The sequence below is a fragment of the Cygnus olor genome, chromosome Z (genome assembly GCF_009769625.2).
Source record: "Cygnus olor isolate bCygOlo1 chromosome Z, bCygOlo1.pri.v2, whole genome shotgun sequence".
Classification (NCBI taxonomy): domain Eukaryota; kingdom Metazoa; phylum Chordata; class Aves; order Anseriformes; family Anatidae; genus Cygnus; species Cygnus olor.
In genome coordinates, this window is record NC_049198.1 from 79858407 (window position 1) to 79880242 (window position 21836).

The window sequence follows — 21836 nt, forward strand, 5'->3', positions numbered from 1 at the left end:
TTTCAAATGCTGCTGCCAGCATATGAATTCTTACAGTGGTATATAACTGTACATCTCAACTAGAAACAAAGGTCAAGGGCATAAATTAAGATACACTGTTTTTCTCCTCTCAAAAAAAAAAAAAAAGAAAAAGAAAGAAAGAAAAAAAATCACTGCTTTACTACAACAGAAGTGTGTGAACATCTGTGAAGGTCAAAATCATCTGTATTTTAATACACAGTTCTTGTAAAATTATCTTTCTTTTTTTTAGCTTTTCTTTTTCCTTTTCTTTCACTAATACCATCTCACTGGTATCAAAATACCAGAAACAACAGGACTGTCTGCACTGTACTTGTCTCACTGGAAAGGTGTCCTGCCAGCGCTAGCCATTGCTTCAGCGATGCAAGGTCATTCTAATTTCTTTTCTCCGGTTTTTCCCTCTCCCTGGGGGACAACCAATCCAAACAGTCCCATAGCTTGGCTCAATAAGATGTGGAAACGAGCTGTTATTTACTGTGGTTGCAATCCTCAACCCAACCAGCAGCCTCCAAAGTGAACCAGTTTCCTCCAATAGCTGAATCATCTGCAATAGTTTCCTGCCTTGCTGGGCCACTACACCAACTTCAAATCAAATGGATGCCTATGAGAATTGTGATTATTTAAATGTCATACAGAGTGCGAAACATTTCAGCCATTCTTCCACCAAGTAATTCTTTGAAAATTATAGATGTCAATATCCCATCTTTAACCAGTATGGAGTTGCTATTTTTACACCATTTTCCCCCTAAAGTGCAGCCCTATTTGTAATACTCAAGACAGGACAAATTTTTGTCCTTCAAAAACAGTTGTCACTACAGTTATCTTCACAAGAGCTATCAAGTTCCAGACAAGCTGAATTATTTTTGTTCCTGGCAGAAAAAATATTTGACCCAGCTCCGGACCAAGAAAGAAAAAAAAAAAAAAAAAGCAGGATTTATAGTCCTCTATCCTTTCCTGCAACACACAGTAGCATTGTTAGGATGATAAACAGCTCTGTCCAATTTTCTGGACTAAAACACTTCAACTCCTTTTTTAACTGTCTGTAAAAACAGTGTCATGTCTAAATTCTCCCATCCCCAGGTACCCAAGTGCTAGGAAAGATAATTACCTTGTCATCTCTGTCATCCTCTTCTTCCTCGTCCTCTAGCATGTCCTCCACTACCTGCAGACAGAAACAGTAGTAGTTGTCATGATTTAAAAAGGAAGAGTTTTGTTCTGTCAATTCTAAACCTTTTGTAGATGAAAACTTTATTAACATTTGAAATAAATGCACAGAAGGAAAATGTACAACCAGGAAAAAACTCTTGATCTAGAGATTCAAATTTTGGAAAGTGTTATAGCTGTAATTGACCTACATTAGGGAATTATATACTGAAAACCCTTCCTGTACAAAATGCTTGCTTGACAATTTAAGTATTTAAAAGGTAGTTCAAAATTCAATGTGTGATAGTTTTAACTAAAGGAATCCTTTGTCAGCTCCACTGGTGGCTATACAGAACACACACACTCTTGCTTTAAATTTAGTGTTACCTAGAGAAACATGCAACATTTAAAATAAAATTTATAGCATACATCAAGATATTTTTGAAGAATAAAAAGCTGGGAATAAATTCATATTAGCTTGTCTCTTACGATCTACAACAGTGACACATACCATATGCTCTATTAGCATTAGCACTATGTTTCTAATAGTGATTTTATACAATCTGTGCATCTAACTTTCCTCACATTCATTGTTAACTGTAGCTGCCACATGTACACATGTATTTTTCCATTTAAATAATCTTTTCAGTCTAACACTATGAAATATATACGCTCATTCAATTAATTTTACAAATATTAATAATTTATTAATCACAGCATGAGCATGAAATGAACCACTATTAAATCCAGTTTACAGAGCAATGAAATGACTTTCTGAAGATGGGCTGTGGCTGAATCAGTCTCAAAACCCAACCCAACCCATTCTATGATTCTATGATATAAAGTCACAATCCCTCTCTCATAACACTGGGATTAACTCTTCAGCCTACCTGATGGGAGAAAATTCTCTGTTGACAGAATTGAAATAAACTGGTACCCACTTATATGAGGAAAGATGTGGCAACTTATGTTGTTATTTATAAGTAAATACTTATTGTAATATAGGAACAGCCATAACGAAGCTCAGCAAAGATCCACCTAGCCCAGTATCATATAGATACCTAACAAAACCCATGTATTATGCATTATAAAACACACAGAAAAAAAGGTCAAGAGAAGGAAAAAAACACATTAGTATGAAACATTAGTACTTTGGCCTATGTTACAGATTTGCCACCATATGAAATGATAGTTTACTTTGTTATATAGCCCAAGTCACAAATGGCTTAAGTGTACTTGTCATTTACGACAACACATTCAAATTACAGCCTCAGCATTAGTCCCCAAACACAGCTGCAACAGACATCAGTCCCCAAACACATCTGCTTGAAATCCATGTCTAAGAACTGAAGGACTTTAACATGATTCAAGGGCGAAATTCAGGAATGGGTTAGCTCAACCATCAAGAAGATCCCAGTTAATAATGCTCCAAGTGCCTAGGCAAAATGTAAATAATGCATAACATCGATATAACATGCACCCACAGCAAACTACTCTGCCTACATCAGCTGCACAGGTCACAACATTTCCAATTTCAGATGCTCATCCTCATTTGAATCCATTCCCAAACCACTTCCAATAACATCTGTGGGAGTTTGGAGGGGAGGGAGCCTCCAATCATATCTACTGGCTACTGTGTTCTGGAGCTTAGAATCAAAAGCAATACTAGAAACACAGAGAACAGTAAAGAGTAAGCATGTCCAATGGCACATGTAAGTAACATAACCTGAGCAACTAATGAACAACCCCTCTTCATTTTTTTTTTTTTTCTGCAAAGCAGAGCAGTTTCAACAGGAAGGGCCTGACTGGCTGGATTGTCTGCAGCCTCTGACCTGAGGCCAGCCTTCACAGAAAGGCAGAGGCAGATGAGAACACACAGAGGCCAGAGGAACCACACCTGGGCTTCAGACACTTGCTGTGAAAAAGAAACCCCCCCACCAGCCTCTCCTCTGTTCCCCCTCTGGGTCAGCTCTGCTCTATTTCTTAAAGAAGGAGGATCAGAGACAAGGACCAAAATGTTCAAGATGGTGATAGGCTAGTTGAATCCTTTAGCATGGAGAGATGGAAGTGTTGAGAACATATTTTTGAAACGCTTGTTAGCTCCTGCTTAGTTCAGTGCTCCATTTTATGGATCCAACTTGGAGGTGCCTGAGGACACAGTTTCATAGACCTTTCTGTGGAAGCAAAGACATCTTCAGTTTCTCACAAACCTGCATCAACTACTTGTTCCTCTCCTCTCAGGGTAGCTCACTCTCATCTTCCCTATGCAGTTCCAAGTGCTTGTGGAGCTCAGCTGTAACTACATCATTGGAATGATCCAGTTCTTAAAGAAAATCCACCCTAAGACTTCTAATGTGGATGGTTTTAGTGACCCAGTTTATAGAGTGGCTCCAGATTTGCTTGCATCAGCTCTACAGAGGAATTGGTGAACTGAGGAGAGGATGAAAACAAGCTGTTAAGGGCTGCAATGAGATGGAAACTCTCTTAAATCAGTTTTGCCACACACAAAAAGGTCTGTAATTACATCATTAGGTGACTAAAGCCCAAGGTATAAACCTAAATCTGTTGACTCAGATACTGCCTACGCCTGGAGCTGACTAAACTCACTAGGTCTCTTACTTTTCAACATTAATATTCCCCAGACACTTAAAGATCTCTTTTATGTACATCCAGAAATTCCTTGTCTTGACAGGATTGAACAGTGGAATGCCTATCTCACTTTAGTGCTAAAGTTAGCTTGGAGACAATTAGCTGAATTGGAAACCTCTAAAATTGTTGCAAATGATGGCACCTCACTGAAATCACTTACATGACAATACCCATTCTAAATTATCTGAATAATAATACTTCAAATTCACTTTTTTTTTTTTCTTCCTCATCTAATGATCTCAAACTACTTTACAAGCTTCTATAGAGTAGCAAAATGTTAGCTTGTTCAAAGGACATAAAAAGTCCTTTGAAATCCCCTGATCCCATATTTCCAGCTCCTCCATTCCATTTTTTAATTCAAAAGCCACTACCAATCTGTGCTCTTGTTCTAGGTTAGTCATACCATCAATTACATTGAGCTTTAGAGTATTGAATTGTCTGGAAAGGAAACAGAATTCAATTAGTGTAGCAAAATAAAATGTAGTAAAAGTGTTCACATGCCCAAGATGCAGGAATTATTCTTTAAAGAATATGAAGCATAGTCCATGCTCTCACTTTTCTTGAAATTCAAAAGGAAGAGTTAAAAAATACCACGAATGTTCGGACAATATGGACACAATAATACAATTTATTACAGCACCAAATTCGAGTGTTTTCAGAACTTTGACAGAAATTAAAAAAAGGAAAACAGATTCTTCATAATCGCATGATATATGAATAATTGGTATGCTGAAGCTTAACACAAGCTGTATACTGAAGTACAACCTATTTTTGCAGAACAAAGTAAAGCTTTTCAAGATATATTCAGTGAATCTCAGCAACAGATTTCAGTTTAACATCGTACTAAAAATACTGTAGAAAAAAAATCCATTTTGGATTTTTTTTTCCCCTTTGATAGTGCTTCGTTGCTATTCAAATAAAGCGCGTATGCGCTGCCTGGGTTTGAAGCAACATAGTAGTTATTCAAATCTCTATGTCAACCATTATACCTTAGGGAGATATAATGGGGAGAGGGAGGAGAAGGGAAAGGAGGTAGAGGGAGAGAGAGGGAGAACAGGAAAAAGCATATGAAGATAAAATGAAACATTAGAGTTATTTTATTAAAAGTTCTATGGCAAAAATCTTAGATTGCCCCTAGAACACTCACTCTAAATTATGCCTTCCGATAGCTTGCTTGAAATCAAGTAGTATTAATCAAACAAAGGAAGGGCACTGGGGAAATCAGAAAGATCTAATGCAAGCAGTTAAAAGTGACATGACCTTCTGTAATGTCACTTGTCACAGACTTATATGCCGCATACTGGTAGAAGGTCTTGAAAGAACCTGATTCTTGGTACTGTTCCTTGAATGTAATACTAATACAGATGACATTTTAAAAAACACACGTAGACATCCTCAAATATGGCATGTCAGCTACTTCACAGCTAAACAGTCAGCAGATGTTGTTCAAATGTTGCAAAATAAGATCCTTTCTGTGCAAAATAGCCCTGTTAAAAATGTATTAATCAGGAAGAGCGTACAGACTAATTACCACAAACTGACATTGCTACTGACCCATTCCTACCCTCTTTGAGGCAAAAGAACTTTGTCTATAAATAATGTGCAATTCATAATTCATACAAGATTATTGAAGCGCCTGTTCTGTCAAAGCATCTATGTGTAGCTAGGTCAAGCAAGATTACCAAAAGAAAGCACAACCACTGTATTTGCATCATAGACAAAACCCAAATACTTGTGGACTAGAATGCTGTCTTCTTAGTAAGTTAATTAATTGCAAGCTGCATTTATCCTAAAAATGATCTAGTGATCTAAAACCAGTATAGGACTTCTGAAAAAATATTTAATTGCAACTTCTAATATTAACACCTGCAAAGTATGCTTAAATTGTAATTATTTACAAGCATCTTGAATCAAAAATCAGTGATTGTACAGAACTTTACAATTCATCCTGAATCTAAGTGGTTCATGGAAAAATGGCACATTGAAACTTAACACCACTTTTAAAAGCCCTTCTCTCTTAGTGTCAGCCTGCTGTTTCTCATACAAAACGTGCATAGCGCAGGTTACTTCATGAATTGTTTTCTGTTCTAATTTCTTTGGCAAATCCAACAGAAACTCCTGCCCAGAGAAACTTTGATGACTTTATATGATATCAGTACCAGATACTTGCTTTGCACTAATATGCAAAGTAAAGAAAAAATAAAAGGAGTGGCACTACCAGATTGCAGGTTTGCTTGATGTCTGTTACCTTAGTAGCTTTTCTTTTTTTTTTTTTCTTTTTTGATGTGAAGTACACAACAACCCATTGCATCAGTGCTTCTCTAGATTTGCTTGTGTCTTACTTGGTTTAGTCCTTCAAACATAGGTGGTCTTAAGTGAAAAACAAAAGAAAACAATTTATGCTGTATCATATGCTACAGTGTCAAAATAACTGCAGACATTTTGACTTTCACATAAAGGTACAGAAGAAGGTACTTTCAGAAGACAAAATATAAGGGAATGAGATTTGGTTCAGAATTAAATACATTTTAGATACACAAAGGGTGCAGTCAGAATTGTACTGCTCAGGACAGTTTGGATTTCATGTAATCCATATTGTCTAAATGTAGACTGTACCATACGTTTGCCTGTCACTCAATTCACGGTGTTTGTGTGTAAAATGCAAGATAAAATTATGCAATGTGTATGGATTAACAGTGATGTGTAAAATCATTTAGGCTATTTCAGGTAATTTCAAAGTTGAAGCAAAGGCACTCATCATCAGTAAGCCCACTGTAGCTGTGTTTTTGTAGTCATTTTCACAACATGATGTCTGCTACTTTCACTGAATTGTTAAGGAGAAACTTTGCAAGAGATACAGCTTAATTAAAATGTCTATCCTTTCATACTGCATTTATAAGAAAAATAAAAATCAAATTAACAGATTCTGATTTAGTACTGTGGTATATCTGGAATACAACTGATCCTGATTTATACTATTAATGTTTTGACCTTGGGGTATTTCATCTGCAGTAATCATCAAGATAACTGAACCACTAGATGTAATAATAATTAGTGTGATAAGCTTGCCAGTAAGGTTGAATATATTGCAGTACAGAAGACAGCAGACTAAAAAGAAAAGCATTAGTACTTTGCTGCTAAAATACTTCCTGATTTTTACAGAGACACTCAAATACAATTATTTCTTCTTACAGAATGCATTTTGTTAGCTTATTCTGGGAAGTGCTCATGTTGTAATTTAGTCTGATTCTTAATAGGAAATGAGACTTTAATATGGCTATCAGATGCTTTTTGATGCATGCTGCTGATTACATGTAGTTCTGTAATGTCAACAACAGAATTTTTATTTGTAGTATAATAAATTTCTTGGCAACATGCATAGGCAGTAAATACAGTTTATAAGAACATGTAACCTTTCTCCTGCTGTCAGCTTTATATGCCCTCAATATTCAGTTGCTAAAACAGTTAAGAATACGTCATTTTTTATACAAAATGGCATAAGTAGAAGGCCGTCTTCTCTCTATTTTTTTTTCAATATTTGGTTCCCTATTTTAGCTCTTTCTAGTATTTACACAATACACTGTGAACTGAATATTAGGTGTTTATTTGAAGTATGTCTCCATCTAAAGGCTTCAGCATGTACTGTGCACTTGAAAATGTCATATTTCTGGTTTTAGAATGCTTCATTTTCAGCTCAGCGAAACAACCAAAAAAACCAAACCATTGTTTGCATGGCTAAATATCAACGATAAGTTTGCTATACAGGGCTACTAAAAAAGCAGCTTCACAAAATTGTCTGAGAGTTCTCCATAATAAAATAGCTTATTGTATTAATAACAGTATGAAGAGACAATGGTGCTTTTCATTATTACTAATTCTCTTAAAGTAATTTTAGGATTCTAGTAGCACCAGATACCCTACTCTTACAAAACAGTGCTTATCCACATAAATCTAAGCTTGTGAGTGTGACACAATCTATTACATTATAATTTTGAGTTGAGAAGCTTTGCGGTAGGAAAAAAATCTGTTATTAATTTTATGTGACAATGTATATAATATAAATTAATGCAATTTCAGTAAAATTAAAAAAATATATTGATACATTTTGATTAATATATTAGCACTGTACTACAGTTCCAAAGTTATTAAAGTCTAAACTGAACTAAAATGTTCCTAAGGAAAATGAAAACAAACTGAAGCTAAATAAAAAATTCACATGACTATGGGAATTTTCAATGCAAACTAAACTGATATTAAGTTTATAAAATATTGATTATTTATAATAGCTACGATAAGTTGTCAAGTCAGTCTTGTTGCCATGTAAATCTTGATGCAAATGCAAAAGAAAAAATCATTAAAACAGTCTCGTAGAAAAAATGCATCTATGTGCAGTGAACTTCAATTTACTCTTAGATGCCAATAATATTGCAAGGTTATAATTGAAAAAGTGTGGCAAAATTTAAATTAACAGATGACTGATTTATGACTGGAAGAAAAAAATATATATTTTTTAGTGCTGGAAATATCTAGGGCTAGATTTTGGTTTTTTGTCTTGAAGTGACCAAAGGAAGCCAAAATATTCCAATTCTGTAGTGCGTTTGTTTTTTGTAAATGCTACTGGTATGAGAACAGCCATGTAAAGTTTTAGCAAGGGGTTACTTCATACTCTAATATTGTATGAAAACCCCTGATGCAAGGATCATACTTGCAGCGTGGACAGTCTTGTTTAACCGTAGCACAGACAGCCAACTGCAGTATCATATCCTGTTATGCTGCAGGAGAGAAATGCTTCCTGCCCAACTTATATCTTTATATAGTGTACTCTGTGACTGTTAAATTAGTGCATAACGCATTTAAAATATTTATAGTACCAACATTTAGTTAAATAACCTTTATGTAAGATTTATGTTGATTTGTTCATTTCTCATTTAATGGCAAATTATGAAGAGCATGTTTCATAAAGATAATTCTCCATTTAAATTCAGCAGGCCATTAAATATTAAAATTATGTTTCTGATGCAATCTAGAGCAAATTTGTCCAGCTTCAGCGATTATTTGCACTCATAAAAATTAGGCTTGATTAATAAAATTTAAATGCTTGATTAAGCTGACATTTTCATGTTTCTTTTATGATTTATTAAAAAAGCCTCTGTCCCATAGTGGGGCTATCGTTTCTTTTTCCTCCCTGATCCATATGGATCATATAGAAAGAACAAACAGCTGCATGAAGACAGCAGACTACTTAATATTCAGGCACGTGTTGCTTGTGGTCTTTGTGCTCTGATAGCATCCAGACTGCACGCATAGACAGATGATGACCTATTTACAAAAGCCTTTCTAACTTCTTTTAGTGATGGTAACAGAGAGCAGGTTTGCAGTTCCGATTAATTTGGCAATGGTAAGAGAGGCTGCTTGGTTTAAGAAAAACTCGTGGACGTCGCAGCACTGCTCAGAGTGATGTGCTGATTGCCATCTGCCTCAAGCAGAAACAGAACAAGCGTCACTTTCTATTTCCAGGTACAGAGTACATTTGGCTAGTTAGCAGCAGTTAGCAAACATAAGGTGAAACCCCTTCTGCATAATGTTGAAAACCATTTCAGAAAAACAACTGTTTTTCCTATTAGAGGTGTCAACGACTTAAACTAGTTTTGCACAGATATTTTTCTATGCATAACTCTGTTTATCTCACCAGCCCTCAAACTCTGGAGATTTTGTGGCTGCTGCTGTTGCTATCATATCGGAGGCAAAACTTCTCAGCAAAGTAGAGTCAAAACGAGAAGCCAAGATGTAATTGCCAACCTGACAGCCCTCTTTTGTATCATCTCGTGTAAATGACATCCTCTGAACACAAGCTAGCTAGAATACAGGGAGAATAACATTTATCTTTGCCACAAATTCATAGCAAAAATTTAGTCCTCAGCTAGAAATCCCTGCTGACTCCCCAACAGAAGAGGCACTGGACTCCAAGCACAAAGACCTCAATACTGCACGTGCAATGGATCTGAATCACTTGGTGTTTGTCCTCCATTAGTCTGCAGAAATTCCATCTAACTAAAGAGCTTTACGGAGTCATTCTTTCAGGCTTTAAGACCATAATGTGTAGAAACGCAGAAAAACCAAGTCACTACCGCATTATTTGCTTGTGGTAACACAGCTTTCACACCAGCAGGGAACAGCTGCCTGGAGTCAGGCCCTTTCCTGGTGGGGTTTGTTTGTATAGCAAAGTACTGCTCTCTGGCCAAACAGGAGTAGCCCCAAATTCACCAAAGGCTCTGGCCCACTGCTGACTTGTCCCCACGACAAAATGATTTGGACTGTACTGTTCTAGCTGTAGCTGAACTGACTGTGACACTACTAACTCAAGCTCATCCACCCTCACCACTTTCTTGTGGAAAGAGGGAATCCAGTGAGATGGATACAAGCATCCTTCTACCCATTTCCACCTTTTGTTTTTCTTCATGCGGTAATTTCCAGAACACTCACAATTAAAAAATAAAATAAAATCAGAGTATACATCATTACCTTAAAATAAATTACCATATAAAACCCATATATCCTGTAAAGTCTATTTAAGATCAGAGAAAAATCCTCTTGCTATCACTTTGGAGGACTATATAAAAAGAACCCACACAAACTGGTCAAAATCTAAAAATGAAATGTTATCTTTTACAGAAATTATTTTTCTTCCATTTTAAAAAGTTCATCCTAAATGAGTACATCTTTAACTTTTAATAGAAACATATACTCTGGCAACATAAGTCATCAAAGCCTATTTTGCAAAAAATCTCCAGTGAAATTAAAAGATGTATTGTACCATTTTATATCACTCTTACAAGATTAATAATATGTGTATATACTCTATTATACAGATTCATAAGAATTTGTGTATGGCACATTAACTCCCAGCTGCTCACCATCATTTTCTATGCAATGACATGTGCAACTTGAAACTTGAAGAGGAAATTAGCTGTTTAATATTTCCTTTAAGGCTCTAAGTGTTAACTATAAATGCAGGATGTGAACTGAAGTGATTAAACCTCTTCTCCATAGGGGTGTATATGGCAGAAGAACATTCATAGGTAACTCCAGGCATGTGCATTATTCTTCTTATTAAATTTTAAATTGCTTAGGAAAAAAAACTAACAAATAATAGAGCAAAAGGAGAACAGGATTAGAAACATCAGTCAGAGAATCATAGAATGGATGAGGTCAGCAAGGACCTCTTGAGGCCATCTGGTCCAACCTCCCTACTCAAGCAGTGCCACCTAAGAGCAGGTTGCTCAGGACCGTGTCCAAGGGTACCTCCAAGGATGAATATTCCACGACCTCTCTGGGCAACCTGGTCCAGTGTTTGACTACCCTTATAATAAAAGTGTTTTTCTTGTGCTCAGACGGAATATCGTATTTCAGTTTGTTCCCACTGACACCAGTTCTGTCACTGGTCACTGCTGAGAAGAACCTGGATCCTTCTTCCCTGCCCATCAGGGACTTATCCACATTGTTAAGATCCCTTTGGGTGTCCTCTTCTCTAGGCTGAACAGGCTCACTCAGCTTCTCCTCCAATTTCTTCATCTTCCCTTTGCTGAAGTTCTCAGCCTGTCATGACTACAAAGCCAGCATCCATCCACTGCATGCCAGTCATGAGGTCTGTCCCACCATGTCTCTGTGATCTTGCATGCATGCAACTGCACCTTTCCCCATCATTTCAAGTTTAATGCTCTCCTCACCAGGTAGGCCACCTTCTGGGAAAAGTGGTTTTGCCCAACTTGGTGAGGTGGCTCTTGTCTCTTCCCAGCACCCCTCAGTCCTCAAAGAGGACCCCTTGGTTGTGAAAACCAAGTCCCTGTTGTTGGTAACGCCTGTGCAGCTGGATGTTGGCCTGCCAGATCTGGACTCCTCCTGCAGCCCTTCCTCCTTTATGGCAGGATCCAAGGGGAAACCACCTGGGCTCCATGTAACCTACTTAGTGAAGGAAAAAAAGGAGCTTGGAGTGTCATCAGAACAGATCCAACATGCCTGCCCAACGGCTGAGAAACTGTCACAGTTTGTCCTAACTGAAAAAAATACCAAACATTTTAATTGGTAACTTATGCAAACCAGGCTTCATTTGCAATACGTGTTCCAACTACACAATCAACTACTTCATCTCAGGGAAGGGGACAATAGAAGCTGGAGAGTGGGAACAATTTTAATCACTTTGAGGGATTATCTGACCACTCCTTAAGTTAGGCAGATCCAGCAGACAATCAGAACAGTGCCTGAATTAGAAAAGCAGAAAATATTTTTTTTTCCACCAGCTTCATGAAGTTCTAATAACTACGACTATTGCTTAGAAATAGAAATGAAAAAAATAAGGTCCCAGACAGCAATGCTGCTCTTCTCAGGGATCTATAAAGGAGAGATTTTTTTGTACAGTGTATCTGAAAACATCAAAATATTTAGCAGTTTCTAAAAATGAATGAAGAGAAGCTTTAAACCACAGCATGCCTTCTGCTAGTTTGGATATAAGTCTTTCAATTACAGCTGTGTGGAGGACGAACTTTTCTGGTTGCTCATCTATTGCAAAGCGATTTGGGTTTCCCAAAGAATTAAGGTGTCTGAGGAATAACCCAGTCCTTTGCTCTCCCTCTACCCTTGTTCTCCCTGAGCAGCCCAGGCGGTCTGTCACTGTGCCATGCTTGGCTACCCTGTACCTGTAACATGCACAGGGCTGGCAATATGTAACGGCAACACCTCGTCAGCCGCTGACAGGAAGGGCTGCTTCCCACAGCACAGATGACAAGGAGCAGCGGGCAGCAGGGATGGGAAAGTGGCAGCAGTTGATACCTCTCCTCTCCCTCAGAGGATGTGAAAAAGACACTGGGAAGAAAGAAAAAAAAAAAGCACACGCACACACAGAAAGCAGTAAGATCCACTCAGTTCTCATCTTGTGTTTCCGTAGGGATTGTTTAAGATCAGAACTGCAGTCATGCTAAAAATAAATTATTTCACGAGGTCAGATACTTAGGAGTAGGACTATAAGGAAGTGCAAGAATATGGATGGTATTTCCTTAAATCAAGAAATACCCTTGGGGACAGAAGTTAGGTAAGCTTCAGGCAAAAATGTTACTGTAAAATTCAGAAGAAAGCATTAAGAATGCCTTCTTAGTGGTTTTTCCTTGGAGAAAATATTTATTCTGTGATTTTTAGTTCCTGCCACATGACTCAATACCAAAAGTTCATTCATTTTAGATCAGTCCTGAATTCTCACACTCACTCAGAGAACTGTCCACTAAATCTACATATAGCCCACTCTTACACTTCCTTGTGTGAGACCATAAAACCTCTCCAGTTACCCCAGCATTTAATGCAAGAGTTTGTATTCGATGAAAGCATGCTTTTCAGAAACACAACTAACCTTGACCTAAATGTATAAGTGATATGGACTCCAATGCTTCTTCTGAAGTTTGTGCCAGCATTTGATTAAAACAACAGTGATGATCAGTCATGCAAAGAAAGGCCACCTAAATCCATGAAAGCAATAATACCAACTATGCAGCTTCACCTCTCCACTGGACTTTCCAATAGACTTATATCCTACTGGTAGATACACCTGGGGCTCCCCCTTGCCCCATTCTCATTGCACAATTAATTCAAGAAAGGATTTGTGCATTGAACTTGTTGGAATTGGAGTAAGTGGCAGAATAATCATACTAACACTCAGATGTGGACAGAAACTTAGTGAATCATTTCATTGATCTGCAGTGAAGTGCAGTCTCTAATACTTGTACTAATGAGACATTTGATAATTGTTTTTGTAGGGATGCTACAACAGGAAAAAATTCTTCTGAGCTCCTTTTCAAGGCCCAAAAGTATAATGTACAAACAATATTTAATTACACTTCTCTAGTGTTAATTCAGTAAGACAGAAACAGCAAATACATTTATCTTTTTGCATTATCATTAACTTGAGGATTCCAAAGTAACTTCTAAAGATAGATAATATTTCTAAGATAAGTAGTCATTGTTTTCACTGAGGCACACAAAAAGTCTCTGGAGACCTGGAAACAGAAGCCAGATCATCTGAATCCTGAAGCATTCTCTAGCCACTAGGAAACACTGCTTAATTAATTTAGTTAATATTTACACTCTGCATAGGAAACCAGAAATATTTAAATGACTCCTAATCTAATGATACTGTGCTAATGACCTGAGCTAAGGGCTTGTGATATTACTGAAGATTTGTGAGTTAATTAGAAAGACATTCAGTAAGTTAGTAGATCACTTCATAGAAGACAGATGCTCACCATGATGATAACCAAGCTCAATTCAGTAAAAATGAGGTCCCACCTTACTTGTAATAAATAAAAAGTAGTAATTAATAGCACAGATATGAAATATTTAGGAAGAAACTGACTGGTTAACATGAACTGTGTGGCTTGGTCTGAAGCAATCTCAGCAAGAGGAACATTTTCAGAGCATCACTTGGTGTCCTGAACAGAGCCCATCAATAGCTGCATTATTTTGGTGGCAAAGTTACATGACCCACTTAATCTTCACAGGTAGGTGTTATTTCAGAGAGAAATTAAGTGTATTGCAGCTTACAAGCAAATCTCTCCTTTCACAAGGGATTTCAGTTACTCATAAAATCTACAGGTTGAGAAGCTTTAAGCATTAAAGGCAGCAGGAGACTAAGGGCTGTGGTTTACAAAATGCATCTCTTAAATCTTGATTTTAGGCTTTTTCTATACTTGTAACAATCTTTGGGATTAGGGAGTATCTCTACCATCCCCACCTTTAATTTTAGATGACCCTTTGAAGTCTAACAGTCTTACTGATGCAGACAAGTAATATCAGTGCCAGGATCAGGGCTGTATCAGTTCTTCTGGTCACACTAAGGTCATAGGATCGTTCAGGCTGGAAGGAACCTGAAAAAGTGTTTAATCCAACCTCCAGGCCAAAGCAAGGTTGACCGTGAGGTCAGATCAAGTTGCTCACAGCTTTAGCCTGTCAGGACCTGAAAACTTCCAACAGAGACAGCAGTGCCTCCCTGAGTAACGTGGTTCTTCCACTGCTTAACTATCCTCATGGCAAAAAAAGATAATTTTTATTTGTTCGTTTCAATGTATGCCTCTTGCTCTCCCAACCATGTATCAGCATGAAATACGTAGCTCCAACTTCTTGATATCCTCCTTGTAGGTAGTGGAAGGCAGCTGTTTGGGTCACCTGCAACCTCTGAGCCCACTTCTCTCTGCTTCGCCTTACGGTGAGTGCTTAAGCACCCTCACCATCTTGCCAGCCCTCCAGTGAACTCACTCGCATTAATCAACATCTTTCTTGAACTGGGGTGTCCAAAAGTGGGCAGTATTCCAGATGCAGCCTAGCAAGTGCTGTGCAGAGGAGGTTAATTGCTCCTTCAGTCCACTGTTAATGCAGCCCATGATGCTGGTGGCCCTTTTTGCCAACAGGTCACGGTGCTGGCTCATGCTTACCTTGCTGTCTACTGAGACACACAGGTCCAGCTCAGGAGAGCTGCTTCCCAGACAATCAGTCTCCAGCCTGTACCATGGCAAGGTATTATTCCACCCAAAGAGCAAGACTTCACATTTTTCCTTCTTGAATTTCATGAGGTAGCTATTGGTCATTCCACCAGCATGCCTAGGTCTCTGACTGGCACATCTGGTGTATCAACTAGTCTCACCGCCCTGGTGTCACCCAAAAACTTGATGGGAGTGCAGTCTGTCACCTCCTACAGGTCACTGAAGACAACAACAAATGGGACAGGTCCTTGTATGCTGTGGTACTCCACTTGTTACCAACCTCCAGATAGAGTACAACTAATTAAACACTGTCCTCTAAGACCAATCACACAACCCTTTCTTTTTTTTTATCCATCTAGCTATCCATCCATATCGTAGTGTCCTAGACAGCACACTGCTTTTAGGGAGTGAGTACTGAAATGAATACTAAATTGATACGGCTCAGCAAAATCCTTAAGCTGCCTGGATACTACAAAATTTGCACTGCACAGAAAACAACTTTGACTTTTGATATGTGCTCCTGAAAATCCAAACTATGCTTTTTTTAAATCAATTAATATCAGTTATTAGTAAATATTTGCTACTTTACATCCCAGATACATGCATTTAATTAAATAATAGGATTAGATGAAGAGAAGAAAATGCTTATACTAAGCTCAATGAATGGTAACATACAAATGATAAACTGTGAAATCCAATAAAATGTGATACATTCTGAAACTGTTAACAATTTAGAATCATTTTAACCTTTAACTTCAGTATGTGAAAGAAAAAATGCAACATAAGGACATAGTCTCACACAACCAATTTCAAAGAATTTGGCTTCTCCTGACCTATAAGCCTCTCATCTCTGCTCCCACACAAACCCTATTCTGAGGATAGTACATTCTATATTTTTAAAAGATATTTTCAACAAAAATGGGCATATTTTTTGGCCACCTGGAGAAAAATTAAATTGCAGGTGGGGAAACTGTCCATTGAGTTTTCCAAACCGAAATATTTTTGAGGAGGGAAGGGAAGGGAAGGGAAGGGAAGGGAAGGGAAGGGAAGGGAAGGGAAGGGAAGGGAAGGGAAGGGAAGGGAAGGGAAGGGAAGGGAAGGGAAGGGAAGGGAAGGGAAGGGAAGGGAAGGGAAGGGAAGGGAAGGGAAGGGAAGGGAAGGGAAGGGAAGGGAAGGGAAGGGAAGGGAAGGGAAGGGAAGGGAAGGGAAGAAGGGGAAGGGGAAAAGGGGGAAAGGGGAAAAGGGGAAAAGGGGGGAAAGGGGGGAAAGGGGGGAAAGGGGGGAGAGGGGGGAGAGGGGAAAGGGGAAGCAAAGCAAGGGAAAGCAAAGCAAGGGAAAGCAAAGCAAGGGAAAGCAAAGCGAGAGGAGAGGAGAGGAGAGGAGAGGAGAGGAGAGGAGAGGAGAGGAGAGGAGAGGAGAGGAGAGGAGAGGAGAGGAGAGGAGAGGAGAGGAGAGGAGAGGAGAGGAGAGGAGAGGAGAGGAGAGGAGAGGAGAGGAGAGGAGAGGAGAGGAGAGGGAAGGGAAAGGGAAAGGGAAAGGGAAAGGGAAAGGGAAAGGGAAAGGGAAAGGGAAAGGGAAAGGGAAAGGGAAAGGGAAAGGGAAAGGGAAAGGGAAAGGGAAAGGGAAAGGGAAAGGGAAAGGGAAAGGGAAAGGGAAAGGGAAAGGGAAAGGGAAAGGGAAAGGGAAAGGGAAAGGGAAAGAAAGGGAAAGAAAGGGAAAGAAAGGGAAACAAAAGAAAGGGAAGGGGGAGGGGGGAGGGGGAGGGGAAGATGGGGAAGGGGAAAGGGAAGGGGAAGGGGAAGATTGGGAAGGGGAAGGGGAATGGGAAGGGGAAGGGGAAGGGGAAGGGGAAGGGGAAGGGGAAGGGGAAGGGGAAGGGGAAGGGGAAGGGGAAGGGGAAGGGGAAGGGGAAGGGGAAGGGAAGGGGAAGGGGAAGGGGAAGGGGAAGGGGAAGGGGAAGGGGAAGGGGAAGGGGAAGGGGAAGGGAAGGGAAGGGAAAGGGAAAGGGAAAGGGAAAGGGAAAGGGAAAGGGAAAGGGAAAGGGAAAGGGAAAGGGAAAGGGAAAGGGAAAGGGAAAGGGAAAGGGAAAGGGAAAGGGAAAGGGAAAGGGAAAGGGAAAGGGAAAGGGAAAGGGAAAGGGAAGGACATGTATGTGCTTGAAGCAGAGAAGACTTACTGTATCATGTTGCCTGTTATCTTTCCCCGATATGATCAAGAAGTAGTTCCATGCCAACAGCAACAACAAAGCCAGTGGTATCATGTAGAGCTCAAAGTTCCAGACCACAAAAAGAAAAAGCTAGAAGACAGAGCAGAAAAAAAAAGTGATTCAACTCAGCATTACATTAAATTCTTGTGCACAGTTAAGAGCAACAAATTAAAACCATTCTAAAGTAAATCACCTATCCTTAGGCAGGCAACTTGTTAAACCACTTCACTGAGTAGCCACTTACCTGTGCAAAACAACTGCTAATCTTTTCACTGTTTTGTACCTTATCTTTTGCAAAGGAAAATTCTATGATTCTATGAAAGTTGATACAGGATAGCCTAAGATGGAATGTTAATTGTTTTCTCATAAAATAATGCTTATTTGGACAAAATAACACAAAATGGCATAAAAATTAGATCACAATGTAATAAAGTTGGTTATTTCAAAAAGTTAATTTGCTGTTCAAAAGAAAGAACCTAATAATGTTGTAGTGATGTCACACAAACAGAAGTAATTAAATGTGAAAAATTCCTTTGTACAGAAAATCCACAAAAAATCACAGCAACAAGCAAACAGCATGCAAGTATTTTAGTGAAAACACGGTGAAACAGTAATGACCTCAGAATATTAGAAAATGGGATTGAAAGGGGTGTTGAGCAGCTGCCGAAGTCCACCCCTACAACAACTTCCATTTGCTGAAGGGGCTGGCAGGAGCGTGGTGGGCAACATCTCCCAGAGATGCAAGCTTCCATGAGTGTACAAGGGAACTGGGATCCCTGCAGAAACCCACCTCCAGCACACAGCTCCGTACACCACAGAGCTGTGACATGCTTCGTAAGGTGGACTTCAGCTCCAGATCTGTCGCTCCTGAGAATCGGTACAGTGATGACTTTTTTGGAGCCTGGAAGTCCTAAACTTTTGTCAGATGCTGCAGCTGTCTGGCAGAGACACATTCAGCTAGATACCTTTCCCTGCTGGTTCAAGCATGGAATAATTGGTTTGCAAGAAAGAAGTAAAGATATTTGGGTATAGATGGGGTCAAACTAAAACCAGTTTTATATCCCATTTTCCTTAGGAACAAACCCCCCTTTGTTTTAGCCAGCTCAAACCATAACTTGAGTTTGTTTTCTCCTAATATGGCCAAAACCACAAATGGAAGTGTTATAGCAAATCATGCTATTTACTCCAGCTTACAATTAAGCTTCAGATATCTTGCTAAGCCATTGTCATCCAAATAGTTAAGCTCTGGAATGTTTGTATTTTCATTACCAACTAAAATTAATCAAGGTGCTGTGTCACATAACTTGCAAACCTAAGACAATGCCAGTAACCAGGAAAACTAAAAAGTGGCTTATTTTGCCATATCAGTCACCAAGACGTATATAAACTTGAGTAAAAAGAAAATGGGCATTTTAATAGTCTTCTGCTGGGTTTCTGTTTCAATTTAAAACAAAATCTTCTTACCAAATACAAGCTTCCACATAAAGGAAAAAAAATCTTTAAGTCATCTCCTATCTCAAGATCAACTAAGCTACCTCACACCCCTATCACTGAATGCTATGCATACAGAAGTCCTGGGAGACTGCAAGACAAACATGATAAACACTGAAAGAACTGAAAAAGCACTGAGTGCGACATATGTAAGAGGATATTGGCACTCCTAACAGTTAATATTTCATTTGAAAGAAAACCATCTTTTTTAGGTTGTTTAGTTTAAAAGGAAATCTGTTAGGAATGGTAATGAATAAGAAGCAAACAACAGCTCACAGATTTTGAGTTTCTCCACGAGCTTGCTAACTACCCTTTTGAGAGCATGATCTGCAGGAACTTGATGCAGTAAATTTGATATGGCCAACTTAAAAACAGAATTCACATCTTAAAAGAAAAGCAAAAGTTCTTGCACCCATTAACCTCAGAAAGGCCCTGAGTCAATGCATACATGTTGGAGGGAGCTTTGGAAGTCAGCAGACAGTATCCAACTACCAGTAAAACAGACCCCAGAGATTACCAGTTGAGAAATGGCAACGCATACAGTCCCCCTTATGTTCCCATCCCAACTTTGGTTAAAAAGATGGAAAGGAAATCTTTCTATAATATCCTGGCTGCTGAGAAATGAAGCCAGTAACCCAGATGGTCTCAGGAGATACTGACCTGACAAGAGACTGTGGAACATGGTCATCACATAACCTGTACTCCAGGACGTCAATGAGTTCCCATTCAAATACACATCACCAGAAATTTCTAAGTGCCAAATGATCCTTAAGGCTATTAATTCCTTAAAATACTGTAATTTGTAGGCTAATAAGATATTATGCTAAGATATTACCTCTTTATGACTTGTATGGACATACCTTTTCCACAATGTGGATATTACACCTGCCATCTCCTTTAGATGATTTTGCTGACCTGCCAGCTTCATTTCCATCTAGTGTGGCTGAATTTCAACTAGTTCCTCCTTTCAGGCACCTGTCTCAGCCAGCCACTGGGAAAACAGGATCTCTATATTTGCAACACAAATGAGATGTATGCTGCATGAGACCAGCACAGTGATGGCACTGCAAGTGAAATGGCCTCACTATCTTCCCCAGAACAAAAATGCACTCACAGAAACACACAAGGGAGAAAACAAGCAGATTCCCAACAGGAGATAGAACTTTTCAGTAAAAATGAACAACCCCAAAATCTAGTGAAAAACAGCAAGAAAATCCAGGGGCTCAGTTATTACACGCAAGGGACCTCATAGACAGGGGGAGAGGGAAGAAGTGGTATGTGTGAAGCTATTCTCTTCTTTTCATCCATGAAGGGGAAGAAAACTTACATATCCATCCATTAAACAAATAAAGGACCAAAAAAAAAAAGTCTAGAAAGGCTATGGAACAAGGATAAAAGGGCAGGTCTGGGACTTGCCTATGCCTATGAAGCATCCAGTGGAATATGGACTCTATCTAGTTTGCCCTCTTCCAAAGAAATAATGGCTTTAACTTGTTTAAAAAAAGGATCCTCATCACTACTGAAACAAGCCAACTATTTTAAGGGAGGAGTGGGAGTCTCAAAGGTTACAGTTTAATATAGCTGCCATCTCCTACACAGAAGGCTATAAGGGAGGACTTTTTCTTCTCCCCCATGAGATCAAGATTTTCAGAGTCACAGGCAAGAACTGGCCATTTACAACATCACATCAGTTGATACTCTTAGTGAGAGACACATGCATTAAATGATCGTTCAGGGAGACACATGACACTATCCCTCGTGTACAACACTTCAAAAAATAATTTAAGTTGGAGTATTGAATATCCTATTCTTTTGCAAACTACAGTATATTTTAAAAAGAAATCTCATCCAAAATGATTAACACTTCCTACTGTTCAGAAAAAAAGCCTGCCCTTTCAGACTAGCAGCTGTGGATCATTAGCTTTCCAGTGATGAGATGTGTTTGATGAGTATTTTTCTTTCTAATTAAGAGATGAGATCCTCTATTTGACTCTCTCTTCAGACAGAAGTGAAGAGAAAGATTTCTGCCTATGTGGAAAGGCCATATTCTACAGAACAATTATTTCAGATTTCTTTTTATCTACCTCCACCCCATTTCATTTCATTTTTAACAGAACCCCGTTTGCACCCACAGACTTCACAGCATTAACCCTTGTCTTTCCCAGCTCTTTTTATTTTTCCATTTCCTTCTATCTGACTACCAGCAGAAAACAGCATACAAAAAAGGGAGCACCCCAGACAGGAGACACTGACCCACATCTTCAGGTGCAGCAGGGAACAGCGTACAGCTGAAGGAGGAGGGCTGCAAGTACAGCTGTGTGAGAACTTTCTGACAAAAATTAGGAAACGCTTACTTCACAGAAATGCCTGCTTTCAATAAAGTCACACAGCTGAGCAAAGGATGCTTCCAGCTGACATGTAGGGAGCTTTCCGGAACCTTTCAACAACCTTGATATCTGGATTACCTTGCGGCAAAAGAGTAAAGGGGCCTTGACGGCACGCCAGCCTCTAAGCTTTCAGGGCTTGTTGCTGCAGTGACTGGGGACTGGAAGTCGAAGAGGATGAGTCACCTCGCGAGTCCCAGGCTGACACAGGAACCTCTGAAATCTGTATTCACAGCACCCGGAGTCAGAGGCTGTAATGTGTTCAGCAGTAGGGTGAGATACGGACATTTCCGTCACCGCCATGTCACGCAGTGCATGTCACTCATACCACAGCCTCCTCTCCGAGTTACGGCTTTCTCTGTTCGTTTTTAAAGAGGATTCTTACAGCCTTATTTATGTATTATCTATATCTGTGCACTATATGCT

The 21836-nt window shown here is 39.1% G+C and overlaps 1 protein-coding gene across 13 annotated transcripts in view; it reads right to left on the minus strand.

Moving 5' to 3' along the window:
• Nucleotides 1-21836, minus strand: part of MCTP1 (multiple C2 and transmembrane domain containing 1) — a 240516-nt gene that overhangs the window by 37871 nt on the left and 180809 nt on the right. For all 13 annotated transcript variants that reach the window (XM_040542064.1, XM_040542060.1, XM_040542061.1 and 10 more), the window contains 2 exons: nt 17506-17625; nt 1127-1180 (listed from right to left, as the gene is read on the minus strand). In XM_040542064.1, the coding sequence (XP_040397998.1) occupies nt 1127-1180; nt 17506-17625 (174 nt within the window). The remainder of the gene's footprint in view (nt 1-1126; nt 1181-17505; nt 17626-21836) is intronic.